Source organism: Manis pentadactyla, chromosome 1 (genome assembly GCF_030020395.1).
Source record: "Manis pentadactyla isolate mManPen7 chromosome 1, mManPen7.hap1, whole genome shotgun sequence".
Classification (NCBI taxonomy): domain Eukaryota; kingdom Metazoa; phylum Chordata; class Mammalia; order Pholidota; family Manidae; genus Manis; species Manis pentadactyla.
In genome coordinates, this window is record NC_080019.1 from 226,153,584 (window position 1) to 226,174,215 (window position 20,632).

A 20,632-nucleotide genomic window follows, 5' to 3' on the forward strand; every position below is an offset into this window, starting at 1 on the left:
TTTCTGTAGCAGAAGCTAAAATATTAAAAATAGTAGATAAAATATTCTTAAAAACAGAAACAGGATTATGTGGAATAATTTATTAATCTTCATCTCATAAAAGATTCATTGATGATCTCGGGTTTAAAATCACTTCATCAGAAGAGTCTGAACTTTGCCAAATTGGAAAGGAACGCATAACTTTGACTTAAAAAAAAAGCTTACCTTGCATTGCAAGGCAATTTTTTCTCAAATGTGTTTCCTACAATTACGTGATTATTCACATAATTATAAACTGCATTCATGAAACTTGTAAGAATATGCCTTTGAACTTAAATCATTCCCTTTTATGTATAATTCCTATTCTCTTGAATTTCTTAGGTGTATTATTTTCAGGACTTTTTCAAATCATTATTTTTTAAAACAATTTTCTTTTTCACTAACAAATTAATCACTAAGGAGAGTTAATAAATACCCTCTGAAATATTAAGCCAGAAATGAAAATTCAAAGCTTGCTTGCTATTAGTCATATATAGACTTAAAAATATGGTCCAAAATCCAAAATTAATTATAAATACATAAAATAGTTTCCTTCCACATTTGTATACCTGTACCTATTAATCATCTAAAATTTCAAAAAAATAACCTCAATTAAAAGGACCTTATCTCACGTCTCTATATATTCCATTTTCTCATTATTATGATCTTTTTTTTTTTCAGTTAGTTTTGGAGACCGACCAGCAGGGATACATAAATTTTTCTGTGTCTTCGACTGAGTTCCTAATTGATATTTCTTCAACTCTTTTCAAAGCAGCTATTTTGGCATCTACAAAAGACTTGGTGTCATCTGAGTCGTAGAAAATATATTTTAATCTTTCACAGCAGTGTTGTTTCTAAGATTTAGCATTTGGGGTAGCAGATGGAGTGGCAAAGAAGTTGCCTATAGGGGCAGCCCACTGCCTCGACTACTCTCCCGCCCTCGGCAGTAACTTATAATTTGAAATAGGAAAGATGCCGTCTTTCGTTGGATGCATTGCTGAGCTGCATGTTGTCAATCGAAGATTCCCCGGATCACTAATACAAGATTAGCGTTTTGCAGAGGCCTCCATCACTGTACTTCTGTAGCCTCTACCTGCCCCCAGTCACTCTCCCCTTTTCCCTTTTCTCTCCCAAGACAGACCAATATTCAAAAGATGACTCAGAGAAGATCCTCTAAGTAAAATTAAATTTATATTTAAAAGAATCCAAAATTCCCATCTGACAGAGTACCACCTAAATTGGTTTACAGATTCCCCCCACTATCCAAAAGTTCACTTTTGATCCGTGACCTACATGAATACCCATTTTCCCTAACCGAAAGGAATCCAAAGAGGATTTTCACTTTTATGAAATGGTAATTGCTTCTTTGCTTAATGCCATTTGGCCTACAAAAGGTTTCATAGGCATGCTCTACTTTCAGATAATGGGGGAAACCTGTATTTCTTGCTTTAGAAAGTTATCAAACCAAGAGAAGTGATTTAGTTTCAGGGCTGGCCCAAGAGTGACCTTGAGGGACAAGTCCCTTGGCCTTTCTGAGCATCTGTTTTCTTAATTGCATAATGGAGGCAGCAGTTTCTATCCAGCTGTGCCTCCCAATCTGCTCGGAGCTGGAGATTCTACCCATGTTCTCTTTTATAGGAGAACTGTGTCTGATCCTGCATCAAGCAAAGAAATAATAAGAGAATTAATAATTGCCAATAAAAGAATAAAACAAAATGCTAAACCAGGCCACATGAAGCTGCTCCTCTCAGTTTAACTGAACCATATCTGCGTCACACCTTGAAAACTTATGTTGTTCTCTTTGGAAAGTTATGTTACTATCTTCATTTTAAAATTTAAACAACATTGTCTTCCAAAGTGAGAGGATCTCTGGAGTAGGGCAGAGCTGGGTTTGAGTCCTGCGTCTGTTCTGTATTATCTACAAGTCACTTAACAGCCCTGATTTTCACTTTCTCTTCTAAGAAATGAAGATAAACCTGCCCCGTCTACTTCACAAGGTTGCTATGGACTCAGCAGAAAGTTCTTTGTCAAGAGTTAAGTGCTACACCAATTTAGGCATTATGCTCCTATTTTCTCTTACCAGTAACCAAGACTTCACCCTGCCCCACCTCCAACACTCTCCTAAAATGTACGGCTCAGTGTTAGAGCAGTGGGTGAAACTGTTTCTGGCATCATGCTGTCTGCCAGTCCACCTCCACCACTCACTGGCTCTAGCATACTCGAGAAATGCCATGTCCCCTGAGCTCAGTTTTCCCAACCATCAGACAGGGATAATAGTACCCACCTCACAGGGCTATCATGAGGATGAGAGCAGACAGCACGCACAGGGCACTCAGCACAGTAGCTGGCACTTAATAAGTAATCAGTAAGTGTTCGCTTTGGCTAATTTTTAACCCCCTTCTCCAGTTACCCCCAACTCTAGCCATTCTCCAGGAAAAAAAAAAAAAAAGACAAAAACAAATAAACAACCTGTATTTAAAAGAAAGTCTCTCCTGTCTTCCCCAAATAGGGCTGGTTCAGTCCTGGCCAGGTGTTTGTCCTAGATGAGTACTGTGCCCGAAACGGAGTCCGAGGGTGTCACCGACATCTCTGCTACCTCAGAGACTTGCTTGAACGGGCAGAAAATGGCGCCATGATTGACCCCACCCTCCTTCACTACAGCTTTGCCTTTTGTGCATCCCATGTCCACGGGAACAGGTAAGCACATGTCCAGAGATATTTCTGAAAAAAAATGCTTAAGACCCTGGCAGCAGTTTATGACAGATGCTGCTTTGAGAGTCATCCCTAACCCTGTCCATCTACGTCCCCTGAGGTCACAGCTCCTCCATTTACTAGCAGGGACACTGGATGGTAATTAAAACCAGACCACAGTTTTCTCATCTATGAAACAGGGATGATAGTGTCCTCATGGGGTTGTGGAGAGGATGCAAGTAGAATAAAGGCCTCAGCACAATGCCTGGAGCATGGCAAGAACTTAACAAGTATTAACCTTTATTGTTATTCTCAATCCTTCCATAAGTATTTAATAATTACTTACTGAGTGTCAGGCACTCTGGTACACATTCAGCATATATGGGGAACAAAAACTAGGCACCAAACAGAGTGCATAGAGATTGACACTCTGAGGAAGAGGAATAAAGTTCCACAAAAGCATTTAATAAATGAGTGTGACTCAGCTGAGGTGGCAGAATGGCAGGGAGGACCTCCTTGAGGAAGTGAGCTTGGGCTGAGAACTGAAGCATGTGTAGGAGCCAAGTGGTTCCAGGTAAAAGGTGCAATGTGTACATGCCCTGCAGAAGGAGGAAGCCAAGTCCATTTCAAGAGCTGAAACAAGCTAGAAGCTGGGAGGCAAAGGTAATCACAATGCTTGTAATGTAACCACTAGCTGGAAGAACTTCAGAGATCACAGTGTGACCAGCCCCCTCATTTTACAGGTTTTAGAGGCAAGACCAGAACATCAGTTTTCTTAACTTCATACTAAGAACTCTCTTTCTTTAGACGTTGCCCAGCTCCTGGAGGGAAAGAGACATGTTCTGAATAATGCAAAGCAGTAAATAATTTAAGAACATTACCATTTGGCTCTGAAGACATGGAATACATTTCCACAGCACCAAAGCCAGTTTACTGTCCCAATGTATGTAGCCTCCCATCACTATAAAGAAAAGCCTACATTACCCCAGCCCACCTCAGTCAATAGCCAGGGAACGCACACTCAGGGGAAACTAGGTGGCCTCAGAAGCACAGCTTGAGTTGAAAAAGTTGCTGCTGTGGGGAAATTCACATGTGAGAGAATCCAGAATTTATGCATTTATTTTAAATCAGAACTGTGTCAGTTGCCTCTATCTTTGCAAGCTTTAGAACTCTGAATTATCTGTGGAATTTCTTCTCTGTTTTTCATCTCTCTGATGTGGTAGGTTGTATGAAATGCAACTTCAACATTTAGAGCTAGATAACAATAGCATTGTAGTTTCGAATATTTAACAGGCAACAAGGTTTTCATCATCTCTCATTGCTATAAGGTTCGCTAGCCCAGCACATGACCTTTTATTCGCATAAAGGATATTCATGAAATCTTTGATACCTGGGGAGTATCTGTGCATAATTCTTCTTTTTATAAATATGTACACTTTGATGACTATCTGTTACAGCCTCTTGGACTGAATTCTTTAAAGAGAGAGAGAAGTTGCATTATATTCTCTGGGTTGTCACACTGTATTCTACATATGTTACTGAATAAGAAAGTGTTATAAAATAATGAAGTGTTTTTGTAAACTCCCTGGTAAACATCATCATGAATTATGATACACATTGTCTGGATTTCATATTGTAAGACTGCCACTTGATTCACAGTTACGTTTATACATCTTGTCATGGAAACAGTTTTGGATTTCTTATTTTCTTTTCAGTTCCGATTTTCCTTATGCAAGTTTGTATCCTTTTTTTTTTTTTTGCTTATTATTTTAGTTTGAATGCATTTGCTCTTGCTGTTTGATGCATCCTTCTTTTTCTTTCTTTTGTTTGTGCATGTATGTTTGCTCTTGATTCTCCCGTGGCTGGCCACACTCTGTGCATGTCCCATGTGACCACCCCCTCTCCAAAGTCAACAAATGCATGTATATCTTAGTGGGCTGCTACCAAATACAGACCCTGAAGGGAGCAAACCTCCCTCCCCATCTGAACCAGAGGCTAAAAAAGATACCAAAAAGGAATCCAAAAAAAGAAAAGATCCCAAAACCCAGGCAAATCCAGAGTCCAAAAGGTAAGAAGTTATGTGTATATTGGCTAGTGTTTTTCAGTGTCTGTGACCTTCCCCTACCCCTCATCTGTGGCACAGCCTCCACCTTAGCAAACAGCAAGCTTTGTGTTTTCCTGGTCTCTGTTCCTTTAAGGTTTTTCAGAGGTGCATTTTAAAAACAAATCCTAGCAATGGACAAAAATACCATGTATTAGGACTGATTTTGAGGTGTCTAGTGACTCTTAAAACATGTTCATATTGAAAAAAACTGAGCAATATTTGCACAGAATCATAAGTCGGATTGCTTTTTTAGTGGCATCTAGTTAGGGGTCTGGTACCTTACCAAGTCACTCATAATAAGCAACCCATGCTTTATAATTTTGAAATTATGTTAAAGGAGCAAATAAAATGGGTTGGCATAAGATGGGTTTATACATTTATAGTAGCTCTGTCATTTTCGGCAAACCTCCCTCAGTTCCATATTTATCTCATGAAAGGAATCTATCTCCAAATAATGATGCATAAAGAAGAAACAAAATAAAGCCTATCACTAAATTAATGGCCCTTAGCAAAATCAGTTAATAATGAGCTCACCTTAAAGGCAATTTTAAGCTCTAAATTATGTTTGTCCTCTCCTATTTCTTATGTCCTTAGGGATGCTCTCTTTGTGAAGTGATAAAATGGCAAATTGGTGGCCTTTTTTTCCCTTTTAAACTAGGTTTACAGTAACTCCACCGTTATCCTATGTCCTTCTTCACCCTCCCTACACTCACTTCAAATTAACACAAACATTTTCAGTTCTGTCATTGTGATTTTGAAACTGATATTTGGACCCTGGCATTGCTAAGCTACAAGTTCACAGGCAGGTGAGCTTTATGCTTTGATATGAATATATTCACTGGAATATTTCTAAGTCCTGAAATATATATGGTCGGTCCACTTGTAGGCAGGCTGAGTGAAAATACCAACTTTCACTGTGCAAACAGTGTGGCAGGCTGTCAGTCAGTATATACGGGTCCAATAGTGAAAGCCAAACAAAGGTCTGGTTCCTTTTGGATGCCCATCTTCTGAACATGAAGTATGTAAGGATGGAGGTGACGTAAAGTTTCTGTTTCTATTTCCCTGTGAGGGCCAGACTGCAAGGCAATAGCAGCTTGTAGCCAGTAAGAAAATGCAAAGAGAAATGTTGCAGGTGCCTGAGATGAGCTCCCTGGCTGCTGTCCAAGGTGCTGCATACTCAGTCTTGAAACAGAGCAGAGAATAAATGGCCACACTTGGAGCCTGACCTCTTCCAGGCCATGAAAAACTATTCAGAAGGATCTTGAATGGTACTTTAAGAGGCTTATGTGTCCCAGGGTCTGTGTTTGCATTGAATTATTTTAATGGAGAAGAAATCATAATATTAAATACCACTTGTGTAGTATTCTGTGGCTGACAAAGTGTTTCCATGCATTCTGTCTCATTTCCTATAACATTGTCAGGTTAGCTGTTTTTACATTGATTTGCAGATGATGAAACTATATGACTGAAAATTAAATGGCAAACCCATTTAATGTGAGTTCAAAGCTCTTCCCCTTTGTCCAACATCAGTACTGTACATAGATTCTAAAAATCTGATTTTTTATCCACATAAATCTAAGATTATCATATCTCATTTCTGTGTCTTAGTCTTCTCATCTGAAAAATGAGCACATAGAATCATAACATCTGTAATACCCCATCAACCTCTAAAATTATCTTCTATGAGTTATAACAACAAATGAAATACTCCATTGTAAAATTTCATAAGTAAAGTTTAATGAACATAAAGATAATCACTGCCACTTAATAAGGGTTTGCTTTATTATATAGCAGACACTGTATTAAGTGCTGTTCACATGTATTATCTCATTTTATCCTTATTAGATCCCTATGAGATAAGTAGTATTATTCTCATCTGACAGAGGGGGAGATGAGGTTCAGATAGGTCCAGTCACTTGATCTATAACAAATAGGTGTGTGAGCCCAGTTCAAACATGGATTGTCTGACTTTGAACCTTGCTTTTTTAATCTCTCTGCCTTACTTCCTGCCCAGGAATAGCACAGGGTGGGGCATGGGATGCCAAATTCAGCTATTTAATGAGTTTCAATATTTCCAGATGAGATACTATAGAAGTCAACTGAATTAATAAAGAATTTACCATTTTTGCCCTAAAGATATCCAGAATCAGTTTGGCCCATCTGGTAATCTTGGTCTTGTGGAGAAAGCCAGAGTATATGTGGAATTTGAGACCACATGAGGAGAGAGTCTCCTGTGAACACTAATTCACAGCCTTTTGGTATTGTGGAAACCATTTCCTAAATTCTTTCACAGCAGTGAATACTATTTGCACGTGGAGACATTATCTATTCTTTGACCCAGATTAAGAAGTAATTTATGATTTATGAAAACAAACGGACTATTAACTGAATTTAACTGAACAATGGAGCCCATTCCTATTGCCATCTCACAACCAGCTTCAAATTAGGTAGAAGATAGCTTTTTACCTAATTACTAACTTTCTTCCCATTAATAACTCAGCATCCCCAAGGTAAAGGCAGAGCCAAAGTTGAAGACAAGAAATAATTAGTGACTGCTCAGGTACTAATGACCGAGTTTCTCCCACCTTCTCTGGAAGCCTATGCCACATCTCTGTGAAAAACTATGCCTACGCAAATCCAAACATCTAATCAACAGTAGACACATTTTGGTCCATCAAGAAGATGTTTGCTGTTCACAATTCCAAGCCCCAGAAGATATGGAACCAGCCATATGTTTGGCATCTTTTAGAATAGTGGTTCTTGACTGGAGGTGATCTTTTTTCCCCAGGGGACATTTAACAATGTCTGGAGATATTTTCTATTGTCGCACTGGGAAAGGGTGGTGCCATTGTTACCTAGTGGGTAGAGACCAGGGATGTTTCTAAATACCCTACAGTGCACAAGATAGCCCCCTGCAAACAAAGCCCCAAAATGATGAGCTGACATTTCTCCTTTTTACCTGGATTTTCTGTTTCTTTTACACAGACTTATTCTGTGTCTAAAGGCATAATAGTTGCCACCACTGATTTTCAACTTATACAGTGGTTCTCACACTCTAGTTTGCATATGAATCACACAAGGAGTTTTTTTGTTTGTTTGTTTTTTAACAGAGAGTACTAAATCCCATCCTCAAATAATTTGATTCAGCAAGTCTTAGATGGAGCTGGGAATCTGCACTTTTAATCAGTTCCTTCCCAGGTAGTTTTAAGGATTTGGTCTACAGATCCCACTTATTTATAGCCTTGCTTCTCAAACTTGGCTACACTGGAATCACTTGGGGAGGCCCCCAAAAATGCTGATGACTTAGCCCCACCTGCAGAGGTTCTGATTTTACTCTAGGATATGGCCTAACCATTATGTTCTAAAAATCTCCTTAAGTGATTCTAATATGTAGCAACATTTAAGAACCACTGACTGAAGGAAAATTAGTTTGGGCCAGCCAGCTCTTTAAAACTGAACCCATTTTCTCAAAGAGAGAGGAAAGAAAAGGAAAATGTGAGTATGTTCAGCTGGTTGCACTTGGCGATCACAAAATCCACAGATGTAAATCGCTTTATCTTCTAATTTTCAAATCAGCTCCTAAGGTTGCAGTACTTAATTTTCACCATAATATTTTTAGTATTCTTTGTAGATGACATTTAGATTAGCATCTCTTTGGTCACTGTCCCACGGTGACAAGGCAATCAAACAGCTCCGATGACTGCAAGTTGCGTCAATGTTCCTTGGATCCTTTTATTATTGGGTTTGGAAATTTTTCTCATTTACATTATTATTTAACATTTTTTGAATGCCAGTGCTGCTCCTCACATATGGCCTGTATGGAAAGTACATTGTATCAGCAATTAACAAATCCATAATGCCAACCACCCCAATCCAAAGTAAGCTGCATAGATTAATGAGTCTGCAAGCAGATGTAAGAGGGCACAAGTCCTAAAAATCTCTGCAAACACGTCCAAGGATTCTTTGGGGAAATGTATTTGGAGCCAAGGTGCTGCTTGTGTGCAGAGACCATGTGATCCCTACGGGTTAGATTCGAGTAACTGAACAATCAGAGGGAGCTCAGCTTTCTCCTGTTACTCCGCCAGAGTCCCTAAGACAGTAAGGGGTTCCATCCACTCAGTTGTCCAAGACAGAAACCTGGGAGCCATCCCTGACAACTCTTGCTCCCTCAGCACATCACAAAGATTCAATTACCGTGCCCCGCCAATGCCTGTAAGTGTGTCTCAAGCCCATCCACTTCTCCCTCTCCTCAATGCCACTGCCTACCAGAGGGCACACCTTTGTCTTCTTTCCCCTGGACCACAGCAGGTGCCTTATTGACCACATACTTGCCTGCATTGTTGGTCCCTCACTCCCAGTCCACATCGCGTAAGTTTCTCTTATGTCTCTTTTGTGAATACCTGCCTGGAAGTAAATGAGTAATTTTTGCATATGTATATTTTTTATTCCTTTCACTGTAATCTTGCCTCTCCCTTATCTTCCTCTCTGCTTTCTCTTCCTTTCTCTCCATTCTCTCTCCTACATATACCCATAATGACATTGCGTCTGGTGCTTTTTAGTTCTCCCTCCCCAAAAGAGAGAGAGAGAAGACTATGCAGCAAGATTAGCCCCATTTTACTGACCTCTGAATACAGAACATAGTGGGCAACCTGGATGGGGGATGACAGCGACCCCCACATCCTTGGTCTCAAGTTGCACACTGACATAGACATTATTGCACTTAAGGACATGAGCACATAGCTAGTTGCCTTTCCAGGTCTGCGTCCATGTCGGCCTTGCATGTAGCTGCATCATGCTCCCTAAATTCTCAAGAAGAAGCTTTACTTAACAGGAAGGGCTTGCAAGAGAGAGAGAGGAAAAGTCCAAACACATTTCAAGTAAAAGTCTGCATCTGAAGGAAGAACTGTCTGTAGAGCTTGTATTCTAACTTTTAACCCATGTGACTCCTCCTGAGAGAGAGAAATTTGCCCCATGACAATAGCAGATTTTACAACTCAGACATAAAATCTTCTAAAATGTACCGAATTATCTATCCTGTCAGCGCAATCTTTCTAGCCCATAGCAAACCATCAAATAATGTGCATTTCTCTTCTAAAATTCCAACAGTGTGTCATCTTGTGGTCATTGAATTCACTGGTGCAAAAACATTTCCCAATGTCACAGCCTTTTCAGGGTGGGTGTGATACCAAAACCCACTCATATTACTGGTCTGACCACTTAGCAGTTTATACACAGGATGTTTGGTGTGGAATTTGAAGCCTAATTGCCTATGTTGGTCTAGAAATAAAGCAATTCATTTCTTACGCTCTTAGTCCTCAAAGAAAAATCCTCTGTCATACTGGTTTTGGAAATTAGTGTTCTCTCCGGAAAAAATAATCTGCTTTTCTGCAATGAATGCATTTTATACCAATTTTTTTTTCTATTCATAGGTTGGTTTCTTGCTTCATTTGGTACCTGGTCTGAACCTGAGCCACTTTGAATGTCCTATGTTAATAGCATCCATATTCTTAGAGATTGTTCAGCTGTGAGAGACTTCTTAGTCACTCCCATCCTTCTAATAGAGTGAGGGCACCTTCTGATATTGTTGGCTCATAGTTACATATTTAGAAAAATAATAAACAAGTCAGAAAACACCTCAAGGTATAATTTTGCCCTCTCCAAGCCCCATTTTTAAGTTGACTAATAGCCAACCTTTAGAAGCTTCCATGCACACTTGTAATATTGTAGAAACTGCTTGTTGTTACTTCCTATTTTACTCTTTGTGATACAAACACTTTGATATATTTGTTTTAGCAGCGTGTCTGAGCCGCGGGGCATCAGGGCATAATTAGAAAAGGGCAATGGGCTGGAGGGGGAGGAGCAGGAAAGGGTAAGGCTGGCTTTAATAATGAAGCAGTGACTATGGGATCTGAGAGTCCTAATTACAATTTGTAATTGACCTAGAGATTATACAAACCAGCCAGATGAGCAAGCAGGGATGTCTCTTTTTGAGATGATAATACTTTGGTGCTATATTGAATTTGTAGTTTATTAACCATTTGAAAGAGACAAAAGGAAATATTCCAAGCTAGCATTAAATTCAAAGGTATTCTAAAAGTTGTAAGGATAAAGAGTTGCTAGGAGAAGTCATTTTTTTCTTTTAAAGAAAGTGTGCTTGGTCTAAATATTCTACTTAGGGAGCATTGCAAGGAACATCTACTAAGATATTCTGTTCCACTCTAGCTCTTTAAGGTCTCTTGTTTCTGGGCTGGAACAATTTAGTAGTAAGTAGGATTCAGTTAATATGCTTGTTTAAGGACATTTTCATGGATCCATAATGTGGTCTTCAGGCATGCATCCATTTGGAGAGAGAGAATATATCATGTTTACGGTGCCTGCACCAGCATATGCGGACATTTGCATTTGGAGAGAAAGTATATCCCCACTTCAGCTGGAGTTTTACCCCTTGTTGGTAGTGCTTGGAGCTTAAAGCTTGCTGTATGCAGAGAAGTGGACACTCTTTCCTCTTTTGTTGAATTCATACATTTCTCTTTACACCTATATTCTGCATTTGATCACCAAATAGATGCAATATCAAAACACATCAATCATTGTAAGTGTTGAATTAATTCGATAACCCGGCCTTCTTGTAAAGATATCTTACCTTTCAAGCAAGCGTTGTGTGACCCAGCTTGCAATATAATGTGGAGAACGGTGCTAGCAGGATAATTAAATGCTAGCAATCTGTGTATTCGCTTGGATGTGCAGAGACAATTTAACCACCCCAAATAGATATATACACTTCCACAAACCCCATTGCAGCTTGATTTCTTTGACTCATTTGTTCACACTTAATTTCAAATATCAAAATTAAGTGTTTCCCATTAAAAACCTAGTACTTAATTGTATTGGATCAATCCTACATTAGGTTTTAATAAATAGGCTCCAGCTCAGAGGTGTTTGGGGAAAGGGAGAATCATTTGCATAACTACTAATGTAAAGGATGGGCAGCTGGGTTATGGTACTTTCAATCTGACACAAATGCACACACAGACAACTCTGGATAAATTATTATTTGTGACATGGCTCAAGATTAGAGGCTGTGAGGAGAGTAAAGATGACAGAACTGGTGCTAACCACTGTGACAAGAACTTGAAGAGCAGCCGACATGACATCTTTCCTATCATGCTGCCGAAAATGTCAACTTTGTGAAGGACAGTGAGAAAATGGTTTGCCGAAAACTTGAAAGGTGGATTCCAGAGATGCCCACTCTGTCAGATGCAATATAGTCTGTTGTGGCTGGAGAGACCCATTTCTGGCCCCAGTGATGGCTCCAGGTGGGAGAGCATCCTATCCTGGACAGTGCTCCAAAAATGACTGCTCTTAACCTGCATATTATCTCAAGTTTGCAGAATCATGATATACAAGAAGTGAGTTGTTAGCAAGTGTGCAGTTAGGTGGAACCAGACATGACCAGGGACACATTTTCCTGTGTGTGTGTGTGTGTGTGTGTGTGTGTGTCTGTGTGTGTGTTTCTAAAGCAAAGTTCAAAGGCATCAATGCTTCTACTAAAATTGAGAGCATGGGAAAGGAAGGGACGTGTGCTTTATAAACTTAAGTAAGTTCAATATAGGTTAAAAAAAAAAAAGCTAACTCTGGATCATCTCAGCAAAAGAGAGTTTACTGGGATGATGCTGGGAGCCTCAAAGGAAGGAAAGGGAAAACTGGGATCAAGGCAGCTACAAAGAGTAGGAAACAGGATGATAGCACTTGTTCTCAGCCCTTACCTGCACTTTAGGATAACCTGGGGAGCTTTAAATTTGCCAGTGCCTAGCACTAGGACCTGCTGCAGACATACTGAATCACAGCTTGAGGATGGGACCTGGAAAAGCCCTTGCGAGGCTCTAACATGGAACCAGAGGTGAAGAGCTACTACTGTGAGGACAGTCTGGTGAGGGCACAGCTGCTGGGTTCCACGTCTTCCACCTGCTGCTTCTGTCGTTCTTGCACCATTTACTCAACATAAAAGTTCTAGAAAAGAGTGTCCATTTGGCTGAGCTTAGGTCATAGTTCATCTGAGATGTATAGTGGCCATGAAAGGGAGGAAGTGGCTTGGAGGAAGGCCTTCATCATTAATAGCAGGAGAATAGGCACCTCAATTTACCCTCCCCCCACGAGACCCCACAATGCAGCCACTGGTCATTCCTCAGAGGGAAAGTTGGGTGTTGTTAGAAAGTAGCAATGGATGCTAAGAAGCAAAAAATAAAATAAAATAAAGGGAGCGGAAGATGCAGTAGTCCTGACTACTGACATTGACAGGACAGGGTGTTCAGGCTCCTAGATGTGTATTTTGAGTAAAGGCGCATGTCAGCCTGGGATTTACTCACTACAAGCTTCATTCCCTCCCAACCACCTCATTCTTTGTGTTTCCTTAACTGTTTAAAGTATTGAGAAAGGAACAAGATGGAGAGCCCGTGTTATGGCAATGATAGAGTCACCCCCAAATGTTTCCAGAAAAAAAGAAAAAGCATGGCCGCTGAGAGACCCCAGTAGTGTTCTTCTATTTATTTTGTAACCAGCTCTGCTTGGAATGGCAGGCACCCTGGAAACAGTGCAAATACCACTTTGGGGAGGGATTGCTAGCTTTATAAGAGGACCACATACTTGGAGAAGATCTCTGATTCCAAGTTCACCCCAACCCAAGGGAAACTGGGAACTCTGAAGCAAACAGGCTCTTTCAGCCACTGGAAAACTACCCACAAATAGTTTTTTGTTCTAGGGCAGAAATTCTCAAAGTGTGGTCCCCCAAATAGCAGCACCAGAGAATGTGTTAGAAATGCAAATTCTTAGGCCCCATCCCAAATCTACTAATCAGAAATTCTTGGGGTAGGGTCCGGCAACCTGGGTCAAAGCAAGACCTCCAGGTTAGCCTGAGGTATGCTCCCATTTGAGAACCATTGCTCTAGGAAAAGTATTTTCTTGCCTCTATGGGAACAGTGTTCCCCAAAATACTGAATCGGGATTTTTCAGTCAGTAGCTCCATAAAAATCTATCTAAACCTGTGCAATTAGCATTGACTAATTATAGGGGTCAGTAGAAAAGAAATTGATGTTTGACAGAATTTCAAAACATAATTAGGTGAAATCAAACAAAGAAAGGATATTTTTAAACTGATATAGGTACGACCTGTGATCTTTGACAAATTGTATTTTTTCTGCTTGTCTTCCCAGTTTACAAAATAGCATCCCCTCTTACCCAGACCATTTCAGAGCAATTCTGGCAATTATAAATTACTTTGCCTTTGATGTCAAATTGTGATTTTTTTTTTAACACCTGTTTTTGTTGGTGAACTCTGTATCACATGCCTTACAGATGTATAGTTGTTTCATTTATGTTAAAACAAAACTATTTAACTGACATAGGCAATTACGAAGCAAATTTAGGAAAAGACTACAGCAGTGATTTTTAGTCATTTACTTTTTTTGAATAGTGATGTTAACAGTATTCAGAAAGTAGTCCAAGAAGAGGTTGTCAGGTAAGCAGAAGCTGCTATTGACGCTTTTATAGTTACAAATGTGAATCATCAGAACAAAGTGAAAGAAAACATAATCAAAATTTACATATATAGTAATACCTTTGTAATGAGGATCAGCTGAGAAGGTCAGGCACACACTAAATGTTTAATTTTTATCACATCAGGCACAAGTCTGAAAGTCGCCTTCCAATTATCTAATTGCCTAAGAAAGGAATTACTTTCTTCAGAGAGGTTTCTCTCCTCACAATGGCCTCAGACATCTCTGGGCTGCCCATGTTAAATGGTTTCCATGCTTTTCTCTGTGATCTATAAACTCCTCTCTGAATTTTAAATGGTATTTAATAGCATTTTTCTCTGGGTTGATTCCCTGCTAAGAAATAGAATGCTTAAAATGGCTCCCTTTTTCCCAAATCGAGTGTGTGCATGCACATACCAGTCATGTAAATGTGTTCAGTGCATTGGCAAGCTGAATTTTGTATAAACAAAATCCAAAAGCCACAGCTAAAGGAAGTTGTAGATTATAACAGAAACATGAGAAGTTACCACAGAAAGTGTCACATGTATTTTTGTGGGAGCCAATGAATTCATCCTGAGATTTAACTACAGATTCATGAACATTTCATGTTAATTTTTTTTTTCAAATAAACTTTGTAAATGAACATCTGAGGTTTTTCCAGAAAATGTAAGAATAAGGGCATGTTCACAGATTCCAACAACCTACCTGATATTTACCTTTTGCTTTCTTTTTTCCTTTAAGTTCAGGAGAATGTGAAGAAATGGCCTTTACAGGATTTCACTGTTCAGGGGTATTTTTTGTAAAGTTGGGGAGGGGACTTTTAAAAATATTTTCAAGCAAGGCATTTTTAGTGTTTAAAATGAAGAGCAGCTGACCAATTAACCCCTAACAGGAGGTACATTGCTATCATTTGCCAAGTCTTTGTGCAGTCAGACTGGTCTAGTACACAGGATTTTCCCAACTTATGCTGGATCCTTGAGAAGGCCTATAAATAAGACCATTTGTTTGGTCTCGAGATGACTTGCATTTGCAAACTGAAGAATGTTCCAATAGAAGTTTCATGGTAACACACCAATCTGCAAACTGGCTCAGCCAGTAGTCAAAACAAGTCACTACAGGATTTGGGAAGCTAAAGTCTTTTAATGGGTCAGATTATCCTATGTCTAATTTGATACAGATAAACTTGGGCTATAAATATGCAGCCTTCCTTTGTATTTTCAACACAATTGGCCCAAAGCAAAAAGGGAAACTGTGCATGAACCTAGCAGTGATTTAGAAACATGAGAATACTGTAATTCAACTGAGATTCGTTTATTTATGCTGAAGACCTTATTTTATTAAAAGGAGCAATAGCTCACTAAGATGGAAAAACAGCCTATATAGCTTGTTCTCTTTTTTCTAGCTTTATTGAGATATTGACATGTAGTATGTGGAGTTGAAGGTATACAACATGATGACTTGATTCACATATATATTGTGAAATGATTGCCATGATAAGGTTAATTAACATCTGCATCCCCTTGCATAGTTACCATTTTGTGTGTATGTGGTGGTAACCCTTAAGATCTACTCTCTTAACCACTTTCAAATATATAAATACAATACTATTCTTTATAGTCACCATGCTGCACATTATTCATCTCATTTATTCATCTTACACCTAGAAGTTTGTAACCTTTGGGTCAACATCTCCCTCATTTCCATCACCCTTCAGACCCCGACAGATATCATTTTATTCTGTTTCTATGAGTTCACCTTTTTCAGATTTTACATATAAGTGGCAGCATACATATTGGTCTCTGACCTATTTCACTCAGCATAATGCCCTCTTGGTCCATCCATGTTGTTGCAAAAGGCAGGATTTCCTTCTTTCCATGGCTGAACAATAGTCCATCGCATATATTCATTTCACTTCATTTATCCATTCATTTCCTTTATGCAGTCATCCGCTAATGGGCACTTAGGTTGTTTCAGTTGGCTATTGTAAATAGTGCAGCAGTGAACATGAGGGTCAAATATATCTTCAAGATAGCAATTTCCTTTTCCTTAGAAAAGTGATTGCTGGATCAAATGGTAATTCTACTTTTAAGTTTTTGGGCAACCTCTGCACTATTTTCCATAATGACTACACCAGTTTACACTCCCACCAACAGTGCACAAGTGTTCCCTTTTCTCATAGTCTCACCAACACTTGTCTTTTTGATGGTAGACATTCTAATAGATGTGAGGTGATACCTCACTGTGGTTTTGATTTGCATTTTCCTAATGATTAATTATGTTGAGCATCTTTTCCTTTACTTGTTGGGCATTTGTATATCTGTGGAAAAAATATTCAGATCTTCTGCCCATTTTTTAATGAAATTGTTTGGGGGTTTTCTATTGAGTGTTATGAGTTCCTTTTATAGTTTGGATATGAATTCCTCATCAGATAGATGGTTGACAGTATTTTCTCTCATTCTGTAAATTGCCTTTTCATTTTGCTGATTGTTTATTTTGCTATGCAAAAGCTTTTTAGTTTGATACAGTTCCATTTGTTGCTTTTTGCTTTTGTTGTTTGAGCTGTTAGTATCGTATCCAAAAAGAATGGTTGCCAAGACCAATGTCAAAGAGCTTTTTCCCTATGTTTTCTTCTAGGATTTTTACAGTATAAGACCTAACATTTAAGTCTTTAATCCATTTTGGATTCATTGTTGTGAGTGGTGTAACATAGGAGTCCAGTTTCATTCTTTTGCATGTGAATATCCAGTTTTCTCAGTGCCACTTATTGAAGAGACTATCCTTTCCCCATTGAGTATTTTTGGACTTGCTGTCAAATACTAGTTGACTGTATATACAAAGGTTTATTTCTGGCCTCTCAATTCTGTAACATCGGTTAGTGCATCTGTTTTTATGCCAGTACTCTACTGTTTTGATTGCTATAGCTTTGTAATAAAGTTCAAACCAAGAATTGTGATGCCTCCAGCCTTGCTCTTCTTTCTCAGGATTGCTTTGACTCTTTGGGCCTTTTGTAGTTCCACATGAATTTTAGGATTGTTTTTTTCTATTTCTATGAAAAATGGCACTGGAGTTTTGGTAGGGATTGCATTGAATCTGTAGATGGCTTGGGACAGTATGGACATTTTAACAATATTAATTCTTCCAATCCATGAGCAGGGAATATCTTTCCATATATTTGTGTTTTCTTCAGTTTCTTTCAGCAACGTCTTATAATTTGTTGTCATTTAATACATGAGTGCATAAATTAATCTGAACATCTATAATTATAAGGTAGAAACTGAGTCATTTAAGAACACTTAATACTGAAAAAGACAGACAGTTGTAAGGCCACTGGTTTTCATAGGTATTTGTGTATGTAATTAATGTGTCCCAGATCTAAGGGCCTACAAGAGAGACAGGTGATGCAAATTAGAGATGTGGACCTGGTGAATGCCTGCCCCAGCTAGGGAATAAACTGTTAGTTGGCACTTGCCAATTAACGTCAGTTGTTTCACATTTTCAAGAGAATTATAAAACATTCCTAATTTTAAAAATGCTGGCAAGTAATTTAAAATTTTTAAAGCTGTGATCCAAATAGCAGGTCCAGAAACTGGACCTTCAAGCCACCAGTTTGTACATTTTACCGTTTCACAATAGACGAGAGATAGTTTTCCAAATGTCTCCATACGGTAACCCTAAAGCACCCCGTCCCCTTTAGTAGCGAGCACTGAAAAGCAGGACTTCTCTTAAGGTCACACTGATCACTGTAGTTATTGTTCTAAAATGGCCAGTTTCCTCCTGCTAGAGATTTGATTTGGTGGTGTTTGTACGTGAGGTTCCCGTCACTTCATGCCATGTCTTCTTTTAGGCCCGATGGAATTGGAACTGTGACGGTGGAAGAAAAGGAACGTTTTGAAGAAATCAAAGAGAGACTCCGAGTTCTGTTGGAAAATCAGATTACACATTTTAGGTAAGGATCTGGGGTTGAGGGTCTTATTAGGAGGATGACACTGGGGATGGGCAAATAAAGGTCTTGATTTTTCTAAATCAGTAAATCTATCAGAGACACACTGGGTATAAATAACTGAACAGGAAAACAAACCAACAGGGTTCCACAATAGCCAAGAGACTTTGAAGTCTTAAGTTCATTTTATTTTCATTAAAATAATAAAGTTTTCCTTGTGCAAGCTGACCCTGGTCATCAATCTATTTTGTAAAAAATCTATTAAGCTGTATTTGAAACTTCTTTAAGTTTTCTAAATAAAACAGTGGAAAATCCTGTGAATCAGAGCACACGAACAGGGAAGGACGGCAGTGGTGCCCCCTGGAGAGCTACCTTCCCCTTTGCCTCAGAAACGGGGCTGGCTGGCTGGGCAGGTAAGAAAAGAGACTTGGATCAGCCTTGGCAGACGGAGTCCTCCCCGCACACTCGAGACAGCCAGCAGGTCCGACGCTTACACCTTGTAACACCTAGCTCACTTTTCCCTTGGAGCCAATTAGACGTTTCTAATGCTACACTGGTGGCTCTGGACCAGAGATCCTGAAATAGTAACTCAAAAATAGTAAGAACATTTATAATAGCATAACAGTTCCTTTTCGTTAAACACTGCCTATGTGTCAGGTACAGGAATACAGGCTGGATAAGCATTAACTCATTTTTTTATTGTCAGAACCATTCTTTAAGATGCTTATTATAACCCCCATTTAAACAAGGGCATAAACTGAGGCTGCGAGTGTTAAGGAGCTTGCCGCAGGTCACCCCACTGGCGAGAAGAAGAAGTAGGACGTGCGCATAGGATAGTCCAAGTTTAGCCTCTGCTGGTCCCTTTGTGCCATGACAAACAGTGTCCCGAAGGGCTGGACAGCCTGAAATGGTCAATGGAACTCTTAGTGGTGCCTAGCATAGTTCTGTCTGTGCTCTCAGAATTCTCCTGGACAAATCCTTATTGATTATATACTGAATGCAAGACATCTTGCCAATAATAAAAAGATCGAATGCAATTAAAAACCACAATCAAAGAAGGGCGATTAGCAGAATCATGGATTTGCTCAAAATACACTCCTTTATTTCCCATATTAATCCTTTGAGGATATAACTAAGTGTGTTTGGATTTTAACCTTTTCAACTAATATTTTTTAATACTGGTCTCTAGAATAATTTATAAGGTCACCTTTGAGCAACAAATGGTTCTCCTTCACAATAGAAATCTAAACAGCCTTATGTCATTACTCTAAATATTCTTTTCTGCTGCAGACATTTGCAGAGTCTCTTTAGTCATTATTCACACATACACATATATACATTATATACACATATATATGGTGTGAATTCAGATTAACATAACACAATGTGACAAAATAAAATGCATTTTCTGTTCCTCAGAGAGTTGCTATAGGAATCAAAGTGCAGCATACTTCATGCTAAAATGTAACATATCTGGGCAACCTGAAGAAGTTTTCTGTCTTTTTTAGGTATTGCTTTCCATTTGGTCGACCTGAAGGTGCTTTAAAAGCTACTCTCTCACTCTTGGAAAGGGTAAGATTGAAAGTGAAAGACAGATTACATACATACAGAGACATGCACGTAATTGTAACGAAACACCATGATTGGATTGACCCACTTTGTAATTTTTTTTCAGGCTTTGTTTACCATTCACCAAATATCAGAATAAACATGAGGAAACTGCCAAAATTCCAGACATTTTCTTTCCAGACTCCAAATAGTTAGCAAATGTTGAAGATATGGCTCCTGGTCCTTCCCTGTTGCCTGAACAGGCTTTGCCATCCTAACTGTATATTCCAATTCTGTGTTTTCTCTTTAATGATGGATCTTAATCAATATTAAGTCATTCACAACTAACTTTAAACTTGAACTCTTTAACAAGTATAAATGAGTAACACATCTGGTTGAACCACCTGAATAATTTTTTTTTTCACCTAAAGGTTTTGATGAAAGATATCGTTACCCCAGTGCCACAAGAAGAGGTAAAAACAGTCATTCGTAAATGTCTAGAGCAGGCTGCTTTAGTCAACTATTCTCGGCTATCAGAGTATGCCAAAATTGAAGGTAAGACTCTCTTCCATCCTTAATTTTTAATGTAAATTTTCTTATGCCTCCCTGGGGAAGTGTCTGTCTTTTCTGACTGACACCAGAAAATAGTGGTCCATCTGAATAGGTTAAGCTGAAAATTGAAATCACTTGAAATGTGAAAGCTTCCCTGGCTGTGTCCAAATCAATGAACTAAAGACCAGGAGCTCAGAAAATAGTCTTTGTAGGGGAAGAATATTGCACATAGGATGCTATCAGATAAGT

At 39.0% G+C, this 20,632-nt stretch overlaps 1 protein-coding gene across 17 annotated transcripts in view; it reads left to right on the forward strand.

Annotated features, from left to right (window-relative positions):
• The window catches only part of CADPS (calcium dependent secretion activator), a 427,320-nt gene that overhangs the window by 292,491 nt on the left and 114,197 nt on the right, over positions 1-20,632 (forward strand). For 10 of the 17 annotated variants that reach the window (XM_057507990.1, XM_057507963.1, XM_057507964.1 and 7 more), the window contains exons 13-17: positions 2,528-2,715; positions 4,619-4,777; positions 18,188-18,289; positions 19,792-19,855; positions 20,263-20,386. In XM_057507990.1, the coding sequence (XP_057363973.1) occupies positions 2,528-2,715; positions 4,619-4,777; positions 18,188-18,289; positions 19,792-19,855; positions 20,263-20,386 (637 nt within the window). The remainder of the gene's footprint in view (positions 1-2,527; positions 2,716-4,618; positions 4,778-18,187; positions 18,290-19,791; positions 19,856-20,262; positions 20,387-20,632) is intronic. The other 7 variants (XM_036878136.2, XM_057507996.1, XM_036878137.2 and 4 more) reach the window with 1 other exon arrangement.